At 38.6% G+C, this 18757-nt stretch overlaps 1 protein-coding gene across 3 annotated transcripts in view; it reads left to right on the plus strand.

The window, feature by feature from the left end:
- ppp1r1a.L (protein phosphatase 1 regulatory inhibitor subunit 1A L homeolog) overlaps nt 1-18757 on the plus strand; it is an 84501-nt gene that overhangs the window by 39767 nt on the left and 25977 nt on the right. For 2 of the 3 annotated variants that reach the window (XM_018244897.2, NM_001089226.1), the window contains 2 exon segments: nt 12873-12933; nt 17985-18022. In XM_018244897.2, the coding sequence (XP_018100386.1) occupies nt 12873-12933; nt 17985-18022 (99 nt within the window). 3 annotated transcript variants of the gene reach the window in all.

The following is an 18757-nucleotide window of genomic DNA, read 5'->3' on the forward strand; positions in this document are numbered from 1 at the left end:
TAGAGAGCAATATACTCGCTTTATTATTTGTGGTTTTTGAGTTACTTTGCTTTTTGTTTCCAGTTTTCAGCCCTGATTGCAAGGGTCCAAATTACCCTAGCAGCCATGCACTGGTTTGAATAGGAGACTTGAATATGAATAGGAGAAGGCCTGAGATGAGTAAGAAAAAGCAATAACAATAAATCCATAGCCTTACAGAACATTTGTTTTTCAGATGGGGACCGTGACCCCCATTTGAAAGACTGAAAGAGTCAGAAGAAGAAGAAGTGGATAATTCAAAAACTATAAAAAAAAGAAAAATATAAGGTCAGTTGAAAAGTTTCTTAGAATTAGCCATTCTATAACATACTAAAAGTTAACTTAAAGGTGAACCACCCCTTTAAAGAGATAGAAAGGTGTTCAAACACAGTAATGTCAATAGATAACCTTAATATGGCAACCTAAAGCTGCATTTTACCCCCTTAAAAAGACATAAAATTGCATTACATTTTTAAAGCCACAGCCAGGCCTTGATTTGTGGGCAGGCCATAAAGGCCAGGGCCTAGGGTGGCAAATATCTGGGAGAGGCATGTCACCTGGTGGCTGCATTTCAACTAGGGACTGGGTGGAAGATTTTAATGGTTGTTTGAATCTCCTACTCAGTCCCCAGTGCAGTTGTGAGTTGGAGTGTGCAAGGGGGTGTGTGTGCAAGTGGGTGTGCTGGGAGTACAAGCGGCCTAGGGGCACACTAGTTTTCAATCCAACCCTTACTTTAGCATGGCATCATTTCTAGCATGTTTCATCCTATGCGCCAACTCAACCTTCTCTACTGTGTGCTATAATGTTACAATATTATGTTGTAATAATTACAGTTGGCATTGTGATCCTAGCTGAGGTGTGCATTTGTTTTACTGTAAGTTTACCCAATTTCTTTGTGTTTATCCTACCATTCTACGTGTCATCTAAATCCTAAAAAAAAAAAACCTATAGCACGAGGCATGCGCAGGGCTTGGGTATGTCATATTGCACATGCTGTTGCCAAGGGCAGGGGGGTGGTTCCCGAAAATGAAAGTGTGATCATCAGGGATGAGCAAATTTTTTCACCTGATTTGTGGCACAAAATTCTGCAAATCTGTGTGAGACTCCAGAAAAAAAAATGTTCTTTTCCCTCAAGAAAAATATCCTTTGACTGTATTTGGATTGAGAAAAAGAAGCGAGGAAAAATGCCCACTGACCTAATGCATTTAACTATTTTTTTGGCAAATTGAATTAGGACTCTTTAGATCATCATCTAGGGTGAGGTAGCCCATGTCTGGGAAGGAGAGGATAATTATAGTTCTACTGGTAGAGTTCATTTTACACAGTGTCGGACTGGGGGACATGGGGCCCACTGAAAAACCAAGCAAAGGGCCCATCACTCTAGCCTCACCCCACCCTCACCCCAGCCTCCCAGCTAAGGGCCCGCAGCTCCTCATGAATACTGGTGGTAGAGCAGGTAATTATTGTGCAATGCATTATGGCCCCCTTATGCTCCACCACTGTATCAAGCAGCCTGCCAGTTTGCTCAGGCTAGTGGGGCCCAACAGAACCAGCGCTCACCTGGCTTTCTCCCAGTACACCATCAGGCCAGTCTGACCTTGTTTTAACATGGAACTTTCTAATAAATTTCACTTAGTTAATACTGTTCCTTGTCCTTTAAGGCACAGCAAACAGATACTAAATAGTCACTATAAATAATGCTACCTTCAAAGGGTGGATTGTGTTTCCCTGAATGAAAATACTGGCCTTACATATAATGATGCCAGGTTGCTAAGCAGGCAGACCCATTTTGGGTACCCAGAGGCCACCAGATTTCTCCATTCTGGAGAAGGAACAAATAAGAAATTGGACTCTGGCTGCATAAAACTGCACCCAATATTTTTAAGGAATCCCTTGTTGTTAACTGTAGTAAGTTTAGGCTCTTTAAATGCTTCATTTATCCAGGTATGAAGAATCATATCCTCTAAAAAATTGTATGCCATTCCAATTCTATTGAGCTGGAAGTTTATTATTCCTAATACAGTGGCGTTCTTGTGTATTGGGTCCATTGAAAGAAACAACATTGGAATGATAAACATGTTACTAATACCATGCAGTTTGTAAATTGAAATATCCCATTATCACACAAGAGAGATACACGCTTTCTAAGGACAGTATAATTGTATTAACTCTGTTTAACTTCAGAACCACGTTGTTCCTCGGCTAGTTTTATATACCACCTGAGGTTTAGGAGAATTCATTAACTTGAAGCAAGGCTGCCTTTGGTAATGCAATCAAAACGAGTTCTGCCGTTTTCTGTTTGTTATGTTGGACTTAAATTGCCTTCAGCAGTCTCTGGACAGTAATGTTTTATAATGAATCCCACCAAATATGAGGTTGAATGTGTTTTAGTCGCTAATAGCAAGGGACATAATACCTGCAAAGGCAATGGAATGCAACAGCAATATTGACAAGTACAAGGCAAAAATAATCTATAAAGTCCCAGCCTATTAGATAGATACTCCCAAATGCTAACGTCACCTGAAAACCCAAACATTAGAGAATATTTTTAGCAATGTCTCCAAGTAGCCATGATGTTCCAAGTCAAGTAGTTTGCATCTGCAGAGCAGATTCCCATGCACTCTTTTTTTTTCTCTCAGTGGATAATAATGCTGATTAATGCTGATGTCTTTCCCAAAGGTGACTGATCACTCTATGTCCCAGATATCATTTGGCAACGTTTTAAAAGTGGTTAATAGTGTTGTCCTGTGTATGCAGTCATCTGACCAGACTTCCACAAGTCCTCTTGTGAAATCTTCAGGCCAAGGACTGATTGGATCAATCAACCCAATCAGCCCCCCATGTGTGTACGGAAATTGCAATCATCATTTTTCCAAATTACACCCCTTTAAAGTCAGTGGCAAGGAAATGCTTGTTACTTTCTGACTGCAGTAGCTCTTTACTATATGCTGGTGGGAGACAAAATGCACTGATTTCAGAGTTTATCTGATAAGCCAGTGCAACCACTCCTGCAGCCAACTGCCATTCAAGTCAACAAGGAGGCAATTTTGATTTCTTTTCCAATACCTACAAGGCAGAAGCACATCATGTATCATTGCCTTAAAGGTGCCTCCTTACAGTTCAAACTTCAAACAAATCCAGTGTATCTAGCCATTAAGTAATCAGTTCTCTATATTTGTTTGCCTATGTAGCACCTATTTGGCTGTATTTAGCCAAATACCCACTAGCAGGTTAGAGCATTGGCTACATGCGACTTACACAACAGGGTCAGGGCCTTCGCCAAGTGGAAGCTATCCCTTTAAGATGTAGTATAACTACATAACACAGGCTATTGCATATAAAAATAGATTGATTGGACGCCAGGAGGTTCTTGGTGAAACAAAAGAGTTGTATTTATTGTAGACAAGGCATAATAAAAGTGACCACAGGTTTACTCACGCAGGACTTGTAGCAGGTATAGCATATCACAGATGAGGAAGGATAGCAGAATGATAGAGACTGTCACTCCCATAGTCAAATAGTCAAGAAGAATACCTCTGTCCCAAAGACCGATATACCAGTGAGGGGATCGGGATCAATCAGGTAGTGTACAGGCAGTCCACTGCTAACCTAGATTCCCTATCACTGAGTTCCCTGCTCTAAAGGCAAACAAGAAGCCTTTGAGAAGCTACTCCCTGCTATTATCCTTGATGGAGCACACAGCTGCTCGTGCTACATAAAACTGACTATCTCTCTCTCCTAGAGAGACTATTACAGGTCTGCCCTAATGATATCTAACCTCATTCACGGGATTGCTTGATTCCCTGACTTCAGCACCACAGGTACAGGTCCCTTTGGGGTAGATGGCTTTACTGGGCCTTGGTGATACCAGTCTCAATGGGAGCACCTAGCTACACAGACACCAGGAGCCACAGAGGAAGAGGCCACTCCCTGCACATCACTATATAGCAGTGTGTCAGGAAATGGTATTGCACCCTTTGGCCTATAGCTATAGCTGTAACACTGACATGTCATAAAGGCCTTTGCCCAATAAACAACAGCTATAGGGAATGATACAAGAAAGGTAGGGGATTAACTCTATAGGAGCCTAATAGATCCTATAGGTCCCTACACCTATATTACAGAAGTTTTATTTCTATGTCTTTTCTATCTATTTGGACTGCCAAAGCTACGCATTTGGTTTCTCCCATGATTATAAGCATTTACATTTAAATGGCATGTGTCATGTCTGGCCTATTTAGTATTTTGTGTACAGAAAATTGTGTTGTTTGTATGAATACAGCAGGCGATTCTGGCATGGTTTCTTACCAAATTATGTTGCCCAGTGTTTTTTTTTTTGTTCTCACCCACGGCAGCCCCTGCAATACTGTGATATGGAACACTAAATAAAGGCAACAGATAATCACTCTAGCGCAATGTGATTTTAGCAATTCATAAGGCATTTTGTGTTGGATAAATCAGAATCCTCCCTCCCAAAAGGAATTGTATGGGGTATTTATTGGTAGATATTATAGAAGAAAACTGATCTTAATATGAATGTTTAAAGCCCTACAAAGATTTTGTATAGATGACAAAAAGAGCTGAGACATATGTACAGAATGTTCTTGCTCTGTTACTATGATGGAGTCATAAACCCCAATTATAACCGCACTTATAATCTCAGAAGCTTGGAAATAGAAATTCACAGCTTCAGAACAAACACAAGCCTTCTAACACATGCAGTCGAGTTACAACCAGTACTCTATTATACACAAATTGTTTCTTATTTCTAACTGATTTTACACATTAAAAAAAAATCAGGAACATATCTGAAGTTTAGAAAACTATGTGACATTATAGCTCCCTTAATAAGCTAATGAGTGTCTCTGAAAGGGGGAGACAGTACAAGGGACTGAACAGCTCTACAAAAGATGACATGGGGTATCAACATTCTTCTAAAGCCATCATTTATTCAGCTCAATATAATACATTTTTTTCTTTATATTTAACTGATCCAGTTGTCCCATTCTCTCTTCATTTGTTTTACATTGGGATATGCAATTTTAAGTTCTAGCTTCATGCTAGGTCCAAAGAAATGCTCAGAAAAAAGTTCCCTTAACATCCCCTCAGTACAGCAATAAATCTAGGGAGTATTAGAGAAAAACATCTTGGAATGCTGAGCAACACATCTTCTTCTTCTGCCCATAGACCAGTGCATAACCAGTGATGACTGTGCACTGAGTGTGATAGTTTGGTGCAGAGCAACATCACAGGTAATATATCGCTCCACTTTTTACACAGCATGATAAATAGACCCATGTTATATTCTACACCTAGGGCCTAACTGGGCACCTTGGTCCTGATGCAAAGATGGGTGGGGATGGGTGCAGCAAGAATTGCCTTCTACTGGCAACTCTTCAATGACTTATACTATCCTTATATTTAACTATATATACCATAAAACTTAATTGTTTCCATAGCATTGGGTAGATATGCTGCCCTTGTTTTCGACATATAAGTACAACATCAATTTTTTAGAGGAGACAATTTGATGTGCACAAGGCTTTCTCTTGTTTTGCATTTTAAATGGCAATACTTGAATTAATCTCAGTTTTTTTTATGAAAACGAAGTCAACTAAACTCCCTTCCACGAACTGAACTCATTTATCAATAATTTTTCTAAAAAAAATCAGAGCGAAAAAATGTTGCAACAAAATTGAGTGTCAATAAGTATTGTTCGATTGGCGCTCCGATATCTTAATTTTATCATATTTTGCTGTGAAAACTTGACTTTTTGGGATCATCAGACGAAAACCCTGACTTTATCAAATTGTCTAGCGCATATCACAATGTCAAGAAACAACTTCAGGGACATCTTCCATTCACTTCTACACAACCTCAACAGGTTTGAGACGGAGTATTTTCGGATTCAGATTGTTAGCAGCTTTGTGGTATAATAAATCTCATAATCTAATCTAAAAATTGGAGGGCTTTTTTTTCCACGAAAAATTAAAATTTAAAAACCTTGACCAGAAAAAAATAAAGAAAATCAAACTTTAATAAATGGGCCCTTTAGAATGTTCCAGGGCTCATTCATTCACTTTATCATAAAGATTTGCAGGGTCGGACTGGGCCGGTGGCCCAGACCCGCTCCCTTCAAAAATAATCTTCAGGTCATACAAAAAAATACCCAGTATGCGTGCATGGGCAATGGCGGGAAGAAAAAACTATGCTCGCGCATGTGCAATCGTAGAGGGGCAAGGGCCCGGAAGAGGGGCACAGAGACAGCAGCCCCAGTAGGCCTTGGGCCCCCCAGTCCGACCCTGAAGAAATGTATATGTACAGTATATATAATTCTGAGTAGAAAAGAATAATTCAGGCATGCTATGTTGCAAAAGCAAAAAAAAAAAACAAAAGAATTGAACAGGCAGTACTTTTCTGTATTCATACAGCAAAATGAGGCAAAAAACAATAATTGTTCCCCTTTGTCTTGGTAGCAGTGTGGTTACCAGGACATGGCAGAGCATATAATCTGCTGGTTGAGATACTCTCTTTCGCTTTCTTCCTCTTTAGAATGAGCAAAATCATAAACTGCACTACTGGGATATCATTAATTGAAAGTGGTATTGCACAGCTGAATTATTTAACAGATCAGAATTCCAATTTGTAAGAGGGAATTCATTCTTCTAAAATTTCACAATGACTTTTAATTATAATAAGGTGTTACTTAATACATCATTAATGTATTATTGCCCTAGAGTGGTGCAGATTAGCAAAGTGGCTTTTGTACTTACTGAGAGAATATTGCCAATTGCCTGGAAAGGTTTAATCTAAGGAAAACATTTTACTGTATACACTTATTTACAGTATACAAGTATGGGATCTGTTATCCAGAAACCGGTTATCCAGAAAGTTCCGAATTACGGGAAGGCCATCTCCCACAGACTCCATTGTATCAAAATAATCCACATTTTTTACTTGATCTCAACTAAGATACATTTAATCCTTATTGGAAGCAAAACAATTCTATTGTGTTTACTTAATATCTTAATTATTTTTAAGTAGACAAGCTATGGAGATCCAAATTACAGAAAGATCCCTTATCTGGAATAGCCCAGGTCCCGAGCATTCTGGATAACAGGTCCCATACCTGAATAATGAATTTACTTTGACTGACAATGCATATGATTGAGACTAGTTCCTAACGGGGAAGTAAATTCTGATTCTGAAGTGCAGTGCCATATTTATAGGAGATGGCAGAGGCATGTGACTAGTGATGGGCAAATTTATTGGCCAGGCGCGAAGTCGATGCAAATTCCCGCGATTCGCCCCTTGTGAATAAATTCGTAAAACGTCAAAAACGAGGCGCTGTTTCCGTTTCGTGAATTTCGCGGGAGATTCACAAATTTTTCGGCGAAACGCCCCAAATTCGCCCATCACTACATGTGACTATGGTCCTACCACCCCTTTACTGCTTCACCCTAGGCACATGTCTCTTCTCCCCAGGGTTGGACTGGGTCAGCGGGACACTGCCCCAGACCCACTCCCCGCCGATGGGCCCTGAACCCTCCCGTCCGATGCTGATTCTGATTGGACCATTGGGGCTCATTTATCATCACTGGGTAAATTTGCACCTGGGCAGTAACCCATAGCAGCCTCTCAGTGATTAGCTTTAAACAGCCAGCCAGGAAGAACAATGAAAGCAAAATTCTAATTGGTTGCTATGGGTTATTACCCAGGTATCAACTGACGGATAAAAATTTGTATTTTATTAGGGACACAGCCAGATGTTGCCAAACATTAAATAGGCTAGGCAGGGAACTACCTATTGCTGCTCAATGTACAGTCTATATATAAATGTTATTAAAACTATAGGATACAAGGTGCAGTGGAAAGTGTATACATGGGCACAAAATTGCTCCTTTTGTACATTGCTCAATGCATTTACCCTATAAATGAGCCCTTATGTCTTTCTAGGTATTCGATTGTATTAAGTACACCTAAGCATAATGATTTTAGCATATTACGAAAGACATGTGTGCTGCAAATTTTCAGAGTGGGATTCTAACCTTTTTAGCTTCAGAGTTTGCCCTCACCAGCCTCAAAATGCATTACTGTTGCTTAGCAACCTGCAGCTGCTCTCTATGAGATGCATTTCTCCAGCATCACTTCATTTGCAGTAATCTGTGCTCCATCTGTATTATTAAATAAAACAAATTCTGAAAATAATATGCAGCTGTAATACAATTCCCTATATTATCACTGCATGGGTCTTTAGCAGACATTTTTATGTTTATACAGTCTGTTACAATTTTTATATTTTTAGGAGACATAATAACAAATAGGACACACTGCAAGTAGTTATTGTGCTAACAAAGAGTCAGAAACCAAACGGTATGCCCCCTACACTGTTTGCCACATGCAGTCATTCATCCAATCACATTAGCATCTTACACTCTCATGATTTGTTTTTCTCATACAAACCAGGAAGTAGAGTATGAATTCACTTTCAGATTGTGTCCTGTAGTGCAAGAAATAGCAACAATCATACATATTTCCTTATTAAAACAATAGACAAAAAAAGTATCAGCACAAGCCCTATTTATTTCATATTGGAAGAGGGAACCAGTGTCTGAAGATCTATCTTCTCTGTGATGTAATATTTCCTTTAAAGGGGTTCCCCAGCCAAAAAACAGTTTTGCATAAAGAAAGAAAATGTACACCTGAGCAACTTTCCAACACAAGTCCAGTATTTCTTATTTACCAGTATGTACTTGCACAACCCCCTCTCCCAACTTCCCCTTTATCCCAAAAAGCACTTCTATTAACCTGCTTTATTTACAAAAGTACCCAGTCTGCCCGTTTAAAGGGGATCTGTCACCTTAAGAAATAATTGCAAATCCTAATTTATCATGTTAGTCAAGAAATTATTTTTATATATACTATATCATTTATTTAAATCTTGTTTCCTTCAGCCTGGGAAATCATAATTATAGCAAGCAGGCAGCTGCCATATTATGAACACTGTTATTAATGTAAGCCTTGCATTATCTCAAAATCTTATTTCTGTGAAAGAATGGGGGACCTGGTGGCAATCCCCATGTACTGGTTACATACTTAGATGGGAAGGAGGGAGGGGGAATGTGCACTGACATCTAGGAAGTGCTGAATGGAAAGTGAAAGTAATTTCCTGACCCGCCTCTATGCCTAAGGCATAGAGGAGGGACAAGCAATATATGATTGACAGCTAAGATTTTTAAATGAGTTTACAAGTATGGATGTTTTAATAAAAAAATTATTTGGATTTCATTTTTAATTTGAAAAGGACTTTAATTGTACAGGTTTTATGTCTGGGTGAAAGGTCCCCTTTAAGCCATGACCCTGCCCCTTTGCACAACAGCCCTACTACTCAGTCCCTGCACCTGCTCCTTATGACATAGCTCATCGTTTTTTTCACTTCTAGCCTGGTATAGTCTCTAATTAAAGGCGTCAAACCCTATTCATAAAGGTAATTGCTACAAGATATTTTTGAATAGCTACTTTTTACATTTTCTGCTCTGCTGGTTCTGATGCCTGAAACAATGTATCTGAAGCCAGCTGATTAATAGAACTTGAGGAGACTTTGCGCCTGCTACAGAATCAGAACCAGCAGTGAGTGCAAAGAACAGAACAAATACTTTTTTTACATCTAAAATTAACCATAAAGCATTTTAATTAAAATATACATAGGAAAGTTGCTTATCTGGGGACAATCTAGTATAGTTTATAGCTATATAGTTTATACATTTATAGCTGAAATAAAGTGTTCCAGAAAGCTTACAATCTAGCTTTTGTTATGTTGTTTTCAGTATAGTGGTACAAGGGTAATGGGAGTAAGATGAAATGGTTTAGCCTGTTGGCATCCACATGTGAACCCCCACGGGCTGATTTATTTTAGAAATCTCAGTAGCTGCAGAGCCCAGTGGTTTTATATTCCTATCTGGGCTGCTGGCCATAGCACTGCTTCCAGAGAGAGGATAAGGCTGAGAAACAGGGTTATCTAAAGGGCATAGAATGGCAATGTGATCTCTTTCTGTGCTTCGAGGAGGGTACGTATGTCCCAGTCCATGGAAAAATCATTTGCTTATTAGCCTTTTAATTTCTCAGAAAATTAAAATACAGAATCTTTAAGCACTCAGTGATCGGTGGAGTCTAAGGTTTGTAGCTTTTTTCAGACTGGGAGGTAATTTCTATTCTGTCTACTTTAAGTTATTATCTTGATATCATCTGTTTATATAGCACCATCTTTTTTTTTTTAGGACTGCTGTTGTGAGCAATATGACAGCAATATTTATGAATGAAAATGTTAGACTTGTTTTGTACGTCTCCTTAAAACACAATTATAAGAATTCAAATGCAAACTAACCTGCTATAAAGAATATTTACTGCCAGCTTTCTGCTCAGCCCCATCCCATTTGGGGTCAGGGATTCAGGGCAACAACTTGACCACCCTAGGCCTTCCAGCAGAAAATATGTGTATGCCCCCATCTACCACCCCTATGCTCCCCCCAGCCGCACCACCAGATGCTTTTGTGCAAGGGGAGCAACAGGAGTGGAAGATCTGAAAAATATTTTTACTTGGGCCAGGGGAAGTTATGTTTCATGGGATTTAATTCACTAAAGCCCTAATTTTAATCTGGAGGAACCCCAATTTGATGGTGTTGTGAGATCATCAGATTCCCCCCCCCTCCAGGCCCCCTGCTACAATGGAGTTTTCACCACATATTGTTATGCCACCCCCATGATCCAGTACTGTCCTCAATAAATCAATACAACTGTGGGACATCAAAATAGTGAGACTCACAGATTTAGGAGATAGTCTGTGACAGAAGAGGCACACAGACTTTGCTTGGGTTACTTAGCGTAGGATATCACTAGGCTCTCCAGAATGTTTGTTAATTCAATGTTGGCCCAATACTAGAGAACAAAATCTGTCAAAAGAAGTCAGTACAGTTCTGCTGGTTCCTATGGAGCTTCAAGGAAAGAGAGGAATACTGTATTCGAGCTCGCCAAGCACAGGCCCATTTGACAATATTAAAAAGCTGTTATGTTGTCCATCCACGTAACCAGAATCTTATTGTGTGTTTAGTTTGAAAGTGGAATGATTGATGACCTGCATCAGTGTATAGGCTTGAGTGTTTTTTCTATGCATTTACAAAGGCATGCTGAACGCAGAAAAAGGATATATTGCATTTATATGCATTGTGTTGTGTGTGGCTAAGTGCGTTTTTGTTAGTTTCAAACGCAACCCTCTATTCTGGTTGGTTTCTGAATGAGCGTCAAGTTCAAGAAAATGTAGCATACCCACTGGTCAGCTTGGCCTCCTGGTGGTGGTCTTGCCAACAAGTAAAATAGGGCCCCAATAAAATGCCACTTGTATGCATGACCATGCCCATGATCTGCCTTAAACACTCCCCTAAATATACCAAACCCCGCCCGTAATACATCCAACCCCCACCCACACCACCACAGGCTCTGTTCCTCTTGCAACGCATGTGTAACAAGGCTACCTGTGGCTGGTAAACCCCCATTACAGGTTTAAGCAAATACACCTTTGTTGCAAGAAGTAGGCATGGTGCACAGCGTTGCAATGAATCAGGGCAGACCTTCATTGAACAGCTTCTCACAGGACCAGGTTACAGACTAGGACTCTGGTTTCCAACTCAGTGATATTAGTTACACAATGAACACTTCTCCAAAACTCTCACACAGAGTTCCTCTTACAAAGACTGCAGGGCCACTATCGTGGGGATGAACATGAGCAGACTGTCATTAGCTGTTCCAGTGACCCTTCTCATTTTCTCTCTTGCTCTCTTCTCTGTCATGTCTGCATACAGCACACAAGCTGTAATGAGACAACCAGGGGAGTAACTACAGAGGATGCAGATCATGTGGCTACAGGGGAGCCAGGAGCTATAGGGGCCCCATTAGGCCCTAATTTAAATATAATCTCAATAAATATTGGTAAAACAGGTCAACTTCTAGACATTTTGGGGTCCTGAAAAATAATTGTATACTGTGGGGCCCAGTAATAGACAATTATTATATCATATATAATGAAGCCACTACAGCTCCCATAGGATCCCTCTAACTCTCTCAATTACCTAACTGGCATTAGCTCACACCCCGCTACTAGCCACTTACCAGTCTTGACAGAAACAACCTCCTAACCTGGTCTGGCCACAACAGTCTTTAGTCCTGCCTGCTTGACGGGTTGATGCCACCTGCTGGCTAAACTAGCATATTGCCTTAACTGTTTAAACGTGAAATAAATTCTTATTTCAGATCCATGCGTGCAAATCACACATTCCCCTCAAGGCAGTTTTAAGGAAACAGTCAGGGTCATTTAATTAACTAAAGGCAGTATGCAAAATGCAAAATATGGCCACAATCAACCATTTGATTTCACTGCATTCTGTTTCATAAGACAAAGACCATTTTCTGCTATGATAAATACAGCACTGTTTGCAGTGGAAGGGGGTGACAAATATGCATATGAGTCTGTATTATTTCTGTGACATTTCTGTGTTATTTAAATATACCTGTAATACTCCATTCTGACCTGCCTTAGGTTGTCTATATAGGGGACACAAACTTTTTGGGGGTCTCAGGCAGGCCCAAACAGTTTTTCCAGAATCTGTGAATGAGTAATGAGTGTATATATGTATATGTATATATGTATATATGTGTGTATGTGTGTATATATATATATATATATATATATATATATATATATATATATATATATATATATATATATATATATATATATATATAATCATATAACATTTACAAAGAATTAACAAATGTGTTTTTTTTCTTTTGCCCTGTGTTAGATACGTAGAAGAAGACCAACACCAGCCACACTTGTTCTGAGCAGTGACCAGTCATCTCCAGGTAGCTTCCATTGTTCATATTTTTCATGGTTAATTAACCTTTTTTTGATCCAATATCTAAATGCCAGTGTGGAGTGATTTCTGAAGCGGGAAGAAAGCATTTAGATAAGTCCAGAAACCATATTCTGACATGCAAAGCATTTCTTTCAAATTATCCTGCTGGCATTATCTGCAGTCTGACATCTCTACATATATATTCAGCTGACACCGTCATTATCAGAGGTCATTCAGTCTTAAGGTCGATTCCTTTTTATGTCACATTGACATTCATGGGATTTTAATATTTCAGATCAATAATCAGATCAATAATCCCAAGTTTCACTATTTTATCTACGTGTCTGTGTGTGTCTGTGTGTATATAAGAGTGCAATACTGTATCTCTGTTTATCTACATAAATGTATCCAACAATATCAATTTGTACCTCTTGAACTATGTCTGCTCTCTTGAATAGAGCTAATTATACTCTCTCTCATTGATTTCAAACAAATGAAACCATCTGTTATTCACATTATATTCTGAAGGGTACTTGAATGGTTGGGTTTCATTAAATCTCTGCTTTTTTTTGCCTGAGAATCGTTTCCCACGTAGAGACTGTTAGGCAAGGAAATGAGGAGGACTTTGTTAAAGCATAACATGTAGGAGTGATTACTATATTGCGAGGGACTAAGCACTCCTTAATGAGCAAAGGGGGGAACTGATATTGAAGAGGGTTAATTGAAGCAACTGTGTGGAAGTGTAATGTGAACCTCTCACTCAGTGAACACTCTATTGAAGTCGATTCAGTTAAAATTTCAGGAGGTAGAAAATAATGTACGTATTCAGCTATTTTTTATTTATATTGCCTCTATGACACAGTTTGATTATTTACATACCCCTAGGGGCCCATATACTTAGCTCGAGTGAAGGAATAGAATAAAAAATACTACGAATTTGGAAGTACTTTTTTGGCTACTTCGACCATTGAATTGGCTACTTCGACCTTCGACTACGACTTCGACTTCGAATCGAACGATTCAAACTAAAAATCGTTCGACTATTTGACCATTCGATAGTCGAAGTACTGTCTCTTTAAAAAAAACTTCGACCCCCTAGTTCGCCACCTAAAACCTACCGAAGTCAATGTTAGCCTATGGGGAAGGTCCCCATAGGCTTTGCAATCTTTTTTTAGCAGCTGCGTTCCTAGAGGGGGGCGGGCCCTGGTGCGTGACGCGCAGCCGGGCCCCACAACCCTCCATACGGCGCGCTGCCGTGGCGATTTCAGTGGCGTGCGGCACTGCCGGGGGGCCCTGGCACGCTCGCACTCCCTGCTCCCCCTGTAGTTCCACCACTGTTTTTTTAGTCGAAGAAAAATCGTTTGATCGATGGATTAAGATCCTTTGAATCGAACGATTTCTTGTTCGATCGATCGATTTTTCGTTCGATCAAATGATTTTTCGTTCGATCGAACGAATTGCGGTAAATCCTTTGAATTTGACATTCGACAGTCGAATATCGAGGGTTAATTAACCCTCGATATTCGACCATAAGTAAATTTGCCCCCTAGTGTTCAGGATTGATAAATACGTTTTTTGTTTTGCCCAATCTCAATCTGAATCATGGTACAAGTTATGAATTTTCAGTGTTAGCTAAATTTTGACTTATACATGTAATATCTGATTCATGAAGTGATGGCTGAATTTGCCCTGTTTGAAATTCACGAAACGGTGACAAATTTGCGTAACATGAATTTTGGTGCCTGCATTAATTTCGACTTCTGCATTAAAGTCAATGGGCAATTTTGACGTAAGCGACTATTCCAATGCGCGTCCAAATTTTTTCGATGTTTTTTTGACGCAGCTTTGCGAATTTATTTGCCCGTGCCTGACGAATTTATTTGCCCATCACTACTCATAAACATATAGTTCAATAACAGCTACAAGGCTGCATATATTTACTATGATGCCAACAGCCCTTAAGTGGAACCTCAACTTTAAATTAACTTTAATACTTATGTTATGGACCTATCCTAAGTACCACAGCAAGAAAAACTCAGACTGACTGTGAGACATCAATTTTAATGTTATTTTTATATTGTACAGGTAAGGGACCTGTTATCCAGAATGCTTGCAACCTGGGGTTTTCTGGATAAGGGGTCTTTCCGTAATTTGAATCTCTATACCTTAAGTCTGCTAAAAAAAATCATTGAACATTGAATAAACCCAATAGGCTGGTTTTGCTTTCAATAAGGATTAATTATATCTTAGTTTGGATCAAGGACAACGTACTGTTTAATTATTACAGAGAAAAAGGAAATTATTTTTAAAAATTTCAGTTATTTGATTAAAATGGAGTCTATGAGAGATGGCCTTCCTGTAATTCTGAGCTTTCTGGATAACGGGTCTACGGGTATCGGATACCATACCTGTATAAGAATTATTATGCACTCTACTATTCATCTTCCATTTTGATTCCTTTAAGACTGTCTGGTTGATAGGGTAATTAAGCCCTAGCAACCAGATAGCTGGTATAATACAATAAAAAGTCAAATAGCTAAATAAAACATAGAAAGTATTCTCTTACAGTCCCACTGTCAACATTATACTAAGGGGGTTACTAAAATCCAAATATTTTTATTAAACAAAGCTCAACCAAATTACCATCCACGATTTTGCCTTATTTATCATTAAAATAACTTGAACAAATTGCATTGTGGAAAAACTCAATAAAATCGAGCAAAAACACAAATTATATGATTTGTTTTGGACTTTTCTCCTGAATCACTCTATTTTTTCGGGTTATTGCCCATACACCCCAAATTTTTCAGCTACGTTTTTATCTGGCTAAACCCAGGGCAAACCCTGATATCTTCAAATTGGGATAGGGAAATCTCCACTGACTTATACGTGACCTCAACAGGTTTGAGATGCCGGGTTTTCGGATTCCGGCATTTTGCAGCATTGGGGTACATAAAATATCAAACTATTTTAATTTTCTTTTCCACAATAAATTTAAGTTTTTGCTTCAAAAAGGCCAACCAGAAAAATTTGAGTTTTAGTAAATAACCCGCTAAATGTTAATTATAAGGCAAACAGCCCCTTGAAAGTGAATTTGACATGTGATATTGACATCATCATACAGATCAAGCTATGATTTATTCTGTTTATTTATATTATGCATGATACTTCTATATTAAATATTATAGGTATGGGACCTGTTATCCAGAATGCTTGGGACCTGGGGGTTTCTGGATAATGGATCTTTCCTTAATTTGGATCTTCATACCTTAAGTCTACTAGAAAATCATGTAAACATTAAATAAACCCAATAGGCTGGTTTTGCTTCCAATAAGGATTAATTATATCTTAGTTTGGATCAAGTACAAGCTACTGTTTTATTATTACAGAGAAAAAGTAATAATTTTTAAACATTTGAATTATTTAGATAAAATATAGTCTATGGGAGATGGTCTTTCTGTAATTCTGAGCTTTCTGGACAACCGATCCCATACCTGCATATGTGTTTGGGGCCCTATAGTATTAGATATCTTTCTGGCTTTATCTAGGAATGAGTGTGGGCATGACAGAGAGAGCAGTAGGGAAAAGAAATCTTTAAAAGATGGAGATGACATTTACCTAACGTGGGACTATATTTCAACATAGTTTTTCCTACAGGGGAATTGTGCTACTTTGTATGCATTTTGTTAGGCTGCCACTTCATCCCTTTAAGGTCAGATTATTATAAATCCCCCATGACTCATTAGTGATCATTAAGATGTGCTCTGCACACTGCTCTATGCATTATGCGTCACACAATAAGCCTCACAAATTAATGATGATGATGAGATGACAACTCTCTGTGCTGCACAGATATCACCTTAGCCCTATATGGTGTATATTTGAGATACAGTAAAATGACTGGCCTCTTTAATGCTGGCCACATATACAGTAAATGCATGAGTAAAGTGGTGGCTTACATTTTAGTATGTCATAAAATGGCTAATTCTAAGCATATTTTCAAATGATACTCATTTTTTATTTTTAATAGTTTTTGTTAAATTATTTGCCTTCTTCTTCTGACTCTTTCCAGATTTTGAGTGGAGGGCACTGACCCCATCTAATAACAATGCGTTGAAAGGCTAGACGTGTATTTTAATTGCTCCTTATTATTTCTATTCAGACCTTCTCCTATTCATATTCCAGTCTCTTATCAGTGCATGGTTCCTATGGTAATTTGGACCCTAGCAACCGGATTGCTGACATTGCAAACTGAAGAGCTGCTGAAAAAAAAGCTTAATAACAAAAAACACAAATAATAAAACATTAAAACCATTTGCAAATTGTCTCAGAATATCTACTATGTAGAAGTATATACTCTCTACATTATACTAAGGGGCACATTTACTAAGCTCGAGTGAAGGATTCGAAGTTAAAAACGTTGAATTTCGAAGTATTTTTTTGGGTACTTCGACCATCGAATAGGCTAGTACGACCTTCGACTACGACTTTGATTCGAACTAAAAATCGAATGGTCAAATAGTCGAAGTACTGTCTCTTAAAAAAAACTTAGACTACATACTTCGGTAGTTTAAACCTACCGAGGTACAATGTTAGCCTATGGGGAACTTCCCCATCAGTTTTCTAAGGTTTTTTGGATCGAAGGAAAATCCTTCGATCGATCGATTAAAATCCTTCGAATCGTTCGATTTTTCCTTTGATCGTTGGATTGTAGGATTTGCGGTAAATCCTTTGAATTCGATATTTGAATTCGTAGGATTTTACTTCGAGGGTCGAATTCGAGGGTTTATTAACCCTCGATATTTGACCCTTAGTAAATGTGCCCCTAAAAGTTAATTCAAAGGTGAACAACCTATTTAAAACTCTATTAGTGCAAGGTATAATCATATAGCACATACTTTATATTCAAAGTTCAGCAGGAACACATTGTGCTATATGTTAAATTGTCGGATTGAATAAATATAAATGTACAGTATATCCATAATACAGAGTCATGTATACTGTATTCTTTGTGTTTCATTTGCTTTTTTGTTTTTTTTTAATTTGCTTCCATGCCAGAGATAGATGAGGAACGGGTCCCCAACCCTTTACAAAAGGTAAGTTGCCTTAATGTAGCAAATGTTCTTTGCTTTATTGGTACTGTATTTGGCGAGCACTAGGGATGGTGGCGAATTTGACCCGTTTCGTAAATTTGACCCGTTTTCGGCGAAATGAAGCCGACGCCTATGTCGCGCAACGCCATACAAGTCTATGGGTGTCAATTCCGCAGCGAAAAAATCCGCCCATCCCTACCGAGCACACAATTTGAGTCTCCAACCTGTTGCCTTGATATTTAGCTACGTGCTAAATATCAATATCACTTTAATTCCTATAAAAGTCTTTCCTAGTGGATTTTTAATTGCTCACACTTCGTTCAATCCTTCGTTGCTATAGTCACCTTTTAGGTAAATATACAAAAGGCTTTGCACACTCCAAAATCATATAGAAGAATGCACAGTACTAATAAATAATCACATAGTATAAAAGTCCCTAATGCGTTTCAACCATTCAATGCATTCAAGGATATCTGAGGATATTCAAAGCCATCTGATAAGGGGGTAAGTATAGTTATATAGTACAGTTACATTGTATAGCAACATAGTAACTATAGTAACTTATTATGCTACTACAATAGTATCAGAGTAAGTTAGATTTAAAAAAGACATGACCATCAAGTTCAATCTTTTTAGTCTGTCTATAACATACCTGCCTGCTAGTTGATCCAGTTGTGATGGACTAGGCACACTGTAGATCTGATACCATCAGTCAAATGTCAGATACATCATGTTATG

The sequence above is a fragment of the Xenopus laevis genome, chromosome 2L, assembly GCF_017654675.1.
Source record: "Xenopus laevis strain J_2021 chromosome 2L, Xenopus_laevis_v10.1, whole genome shotgun sequence".
Classification (NCBI taxonomy): Eukaryota; Metazoa; Chordata; class Amphibia; order Anura; family Pipidae; genus Xenopus; species Xenopus laevis.